At 37.0% G+C, this 4,265-nt stretch overlaps 1 protein-coding gene across 1 annotated transcript; it reads right to left on the bottom strand.

The window, feature by feature from the left end:
* Nucleotides 1–438: 438 nt before the first annotated feature.
* LOC105039004 (uncharacterized) lies at nt 439–1,202 on the bottom strand. The gene has a single exon (XM_010914969.4). It carries the CDS (start codon nt 1,055–1,057, stop codon nt 647–649), a length of 411 nt encoding a protein of 136 aa, XP_010913271.1. The 5' UTR covers nt 1,058–1,202; the 3' UTR covers nt 439–646.
* Nucleotides 1,203–4,265: the final 3,063 nt, after the last annotated feature.

Here is a 4,265-nt window from a genome sequence, read left to right as displayed (position 1 = left end):
ATATGATCTATTACCTCAAAATTGCTTACACATTAAAAATTATATAATTTGAAGATCCTTAGTCTATACATCAAATGATCAAAAAATATATCTAATTCAACTTTAAATATTTAGACTATTTAATTTTTGACAACTTGATACATAGACTAGAGGACTCTAAATCTTTTTTCTTTTTTTTTTGTAAGTAGTTTTGAGATAGTGGATCATATTCAACAACTTGAATCATTAATGTAAGACTCTTATTATAGAAGTTTGATATGACTGGATCAGAATCCAAATCCGATCAATCTGATTTTAATCTGACTATCTCTCTATATAAATTGCATTACTATAACCTCAAATCAATGCTTAATTTGTAGCTCAAATTCCATTTTAGCTTCCAAATCACCATCATCGTTATTCTTCTCCCATCAAATATGCGATTGACAACAACGTAAATTAAGGACAGAAAAACATGGCAGTTCAATAGGCTTCTTTTTTATTCACGTTCCATGCGCTCACAACATACCGAAGCATAACATAAGAAGCCAGAGCCCATTTCAACTCCCGGAGAGCCGAAGGCAACACCAAACCAGCCAAGCAACATTGAGAGCACCATACTCGAATCGCCCGTTTGTACGCCAAATAAGCGAGCTCCAAAACTCCCCTACTGACCGGCAGCAAAGGCCTCCACGGGGAAGGTTTTGGTGACCCCAGCCAGACTCTTGAAGTGGATCTTCCCGGTAGGCGGTTCATCGACGGTGATATCGTTCACCGGCGGCCACAAGAGCAGCTCCCTGGTCTTCACCCCCTTGAGCTTCTTGATGCGGTTCTTCTCAACGTAACCATGGATCTCAGTGTCATAACTCACCAACTTATCGATCATCTTGAAATTGTGCTCCACTTTCTTCGTTTGGACGATCCACATGTAGCCGGTGCTCCTCACGAACCCAACCTCGATCACGCCAGCAAGCGGGAGGAGGCCGAGGGGGAGGCCGAACTCCTCGAGGAGGGATAAAGCAAGCTTCATCGCATCCTCATGGCCATTCTTGACGAGACCCCCCTCATTCTCAGCCATGGCTTGGTTACGTGCTAATTAGATATCAAACAGATTGAGATGTGGTAGGCTTTGGAGGTTGTCTCGAGGGAGGGCCGGTCTGGTGCAAGTGTTCTGTTTATATGCAGGGAGAGGTAATAGAAGCCAAATAGGTAGAACTGAGACAGGTTCACTAGCGGAGATGGAGAGGGATGCAGTCCTTTGATTGGCCGTCAATCTTTGTAGCTGTTGTAAGTTCTGAGGACTGGCAGTTGGATTCACGTTTGTTTGTTGGGATAGTTGGGATATATATCCTGACTGGTCATGGACAAGTAACAGTAGTGCCAATTACCTGATTTCTTAGATGAGAAGAGAACTGGTTGGATGGTGGAACTGCATAAATAATTGTTCAACTTGTTAGGAAAAGCTGTGGATGTAGGATATTTTATTCGCACCAACTTCGAGTCTACCGGTTACACCCAAGGCATGTTTAGTTGAGATGGACTTCGCAATGGAAAAGGGAATAGATGACTCCCATTTGGAGATAGTTGGATTTTCAATCAAATTCTAGGTAGAAATGGAAATGCTTTAGTCTCCTAAAATTCAATTTCTACTCTCCATTAATATTTAAATTTTATTTTAATTTTAATTATGGTAATAAATCAAACATATTATAAGATATGATCATTCTGATTTTCATTCTAATCCATTCCTATTCTCATTCTAATTTTTGTTTCGATAATGAATCAAAGGCATCTCTAAATTAAATCTGGCTTATATGTTAGAAAAATTAGGCGGGTTGCCAACTGTTGCTATCGATCTTCTCATCTAAGGTCAGACGTCGAAGTAGTTGTGGCTGATGTAAATTTTTTGCTGTAGCTTCGCCCGGACACCTGCAAAACAAGTCCACACCGGGAGGTTGACTCCAGTATAGACCCTCCGATGCTAAAGTCAGGAGATGGAGAACGATGAGAGGAAAGAATTAGGAGTCGATTGATTGCGTATCTTTTGAGAGTTTAGGAGCCTTTAATTTATAAGAGAGGAGTTTGAGACGTATTCGACTCGGAGTCCTGGTGATTTTCGTATTTATCGGATGGATAGATTCGAAAGAGGATTTTTTTTTATGAGAGATTTGATCGTAAAGGAGTTCTATCTTATCTGGACTTTTCAAATTTGGAGAAGAGTCTATTTACAGATGTAATAGTTCCACAAGAACCAACCTAGTAGGTGGTGCGGATACCAAAACTATCAGAAGTCGGCAACATAATTTGGATTCGATTTGGATCGAAGAAGCCCCATTAGATTCACTCTACTTTAGTTATTTATTTTCAGTCAATAAAATTATCTTGATGTATTTAGTTTTGGATCCATAGGGCCATACTTGGATTTGTATTGGGTTTGTCCATGTCATCTTTGGAACCACAACTCTCCACATGGCCAAGAAAAAATATGCATGCCAGCATGTGCCGTGCCCAAGGATCCTCATGCCAAGCTGTGCCAAGCATCAGGTGCCCACATGGAGTTTCATTTTTTCTCTAAGATTCTTTAAAAATTCTTGGTTATCTACTTATTTTGTTGAAGGACTAATTTCTTTCCCATGGTAGATTACTTTATTTGGAAATCAGACATAATGCTTTACTTTTTTATGGGAGGACTGATTTTTTTCTTGTAAAAGGTAAGGGATTCCGAAAGAAATAGGACCCCTAGGTTTCTATATAAATCTTTATATTTTTCATGAAGAGGATAATGAATGATTTTATAAATCTCATAAATACTTATGTCAATCATTTCAAGAGAGAGAGGGTGTAAGACCCAAAATCATCCTATAAGGAGAGGGTGTGAGGCCCACTTTCTTTTCTATCCCTTTAATCTTCATTTTCTTGAGATCTAGTATTTCTACGATCTCGATTCGACTTCACCATCTATCCATGTAAGCCTATCCCACCAAGAGAAGATCTATCTCCTTCAGGATTCTTGTTTATCGTGATGAGAGAAAAGAGTGATCCCTTATTCTATAGATCATATGCTGTCAAGGATCTTCATTCTTTCTTAGTTGATCTTTGATTTTTATTTTTCTGTTAGATCCGACGTTGGTAAAGACTTAGTTCTTTATCGATGGATCTGCTTGGTTAAAAGATTAAAAGTCCTAATTAAGATAGTTTTTTAACTACCACGATCTGAATTCTTATCATTTTCTCGAATTTTTTTACAGATTTAATATTTTACTCTTCCTCATCCTATTCATATTTCCTTTTGCATTTACTCATGAGCATGTTTAATTTCTGCTATCTGTTTATGTACTTTCTTATTGCTAGTTGTTTACTGATCTCTAGAATGACATTCATCTGCATCATTTAGATTGATCTCATTTTGATCTCATATCAATCATTCGCACCTCCTGAGCAGAGTATAGGCAACTATACTGTATGTCCTGAGAATAATGATGCCCCTGTCCGAACGTGATTTGTTATTGATGAACAGAAGGGAGCTTGATCTTTAGGAATGATTTTTTTTCTTTTTCGTTAGGGTTGTCCCACATCAATTTGGTATCAGAGCTAGTTGATTAGAGCTTTAGTTTAAATTCAGTAATTTAAATTTTCACAAGTTAAATTTTCATACTTCAAATTTCACAATTTACTTTCAGGCATTTTAATTTTTTTACTGCACCTTATTTCTATATCTTAGATTTGCATGACCACTAGATCAGGTACCCAGTACCAACGTCTTACTTTCCCATCGAGCACCAACATGGACCCCAATATAGCAGCTGATAAGTAATATATTTTTATATTTATTTTAGATATTTTTGATAATTTATGGTGCTAACATCTTCTGAAAAATCTAATTTCATAAATAAATTAGATTTTCTTACAAAAATAGATAATTTTAGAAAAATATGAAATTAGAATATATTTATGAAAAATAGATGTTGAGTTAATTGAGCAATTTAAGAATCAAAATAATAAAAAAAATTAAAAAATTTAATACATATTTTTTTTCTATTTTTCAGACAAAAATTGAAGTAAAAATCAAGCCAAAATATCCTAAAAAATAATTTTTATTGCCTTCGATGCACAGTGGACCGGCCGCTCGATCCACAGAAGCGATGGTGCAGTCCACAGGAATAGTTCGCAGTGTTTTGGTGCGGTCTACGGGTGAGCGAAAGAAAATTTGCACCATCCGATGGTTGATATCAATTCTGAGAGAGATCGAACGGTCCATATTGGTTGCTGGTTGAAAGAAAGATTTC

The sequence above is a fragment of the Elaeis guineensis genome, chromosome 2 (genome assembly GCF_000442705.2).
Source record: "Elaeis guineensis isolate ETL-2024a chromosome 2, EG11, whole genome shotgun sequence".
In the NCBI taxonomy this organism is placed as follows: domain Eukaryota; kingdom Viridiplantae; phylum Streptophyta; class Magnoliopsida; order Arecales; family Arecaceae; genus Elaeis; species Elaeis guineensis.
The sequence above is the reverse complement of the archived record's forward strand: the minus strand, read 5'-3'. Positions and strand labels throughout refer to the sequence as shown.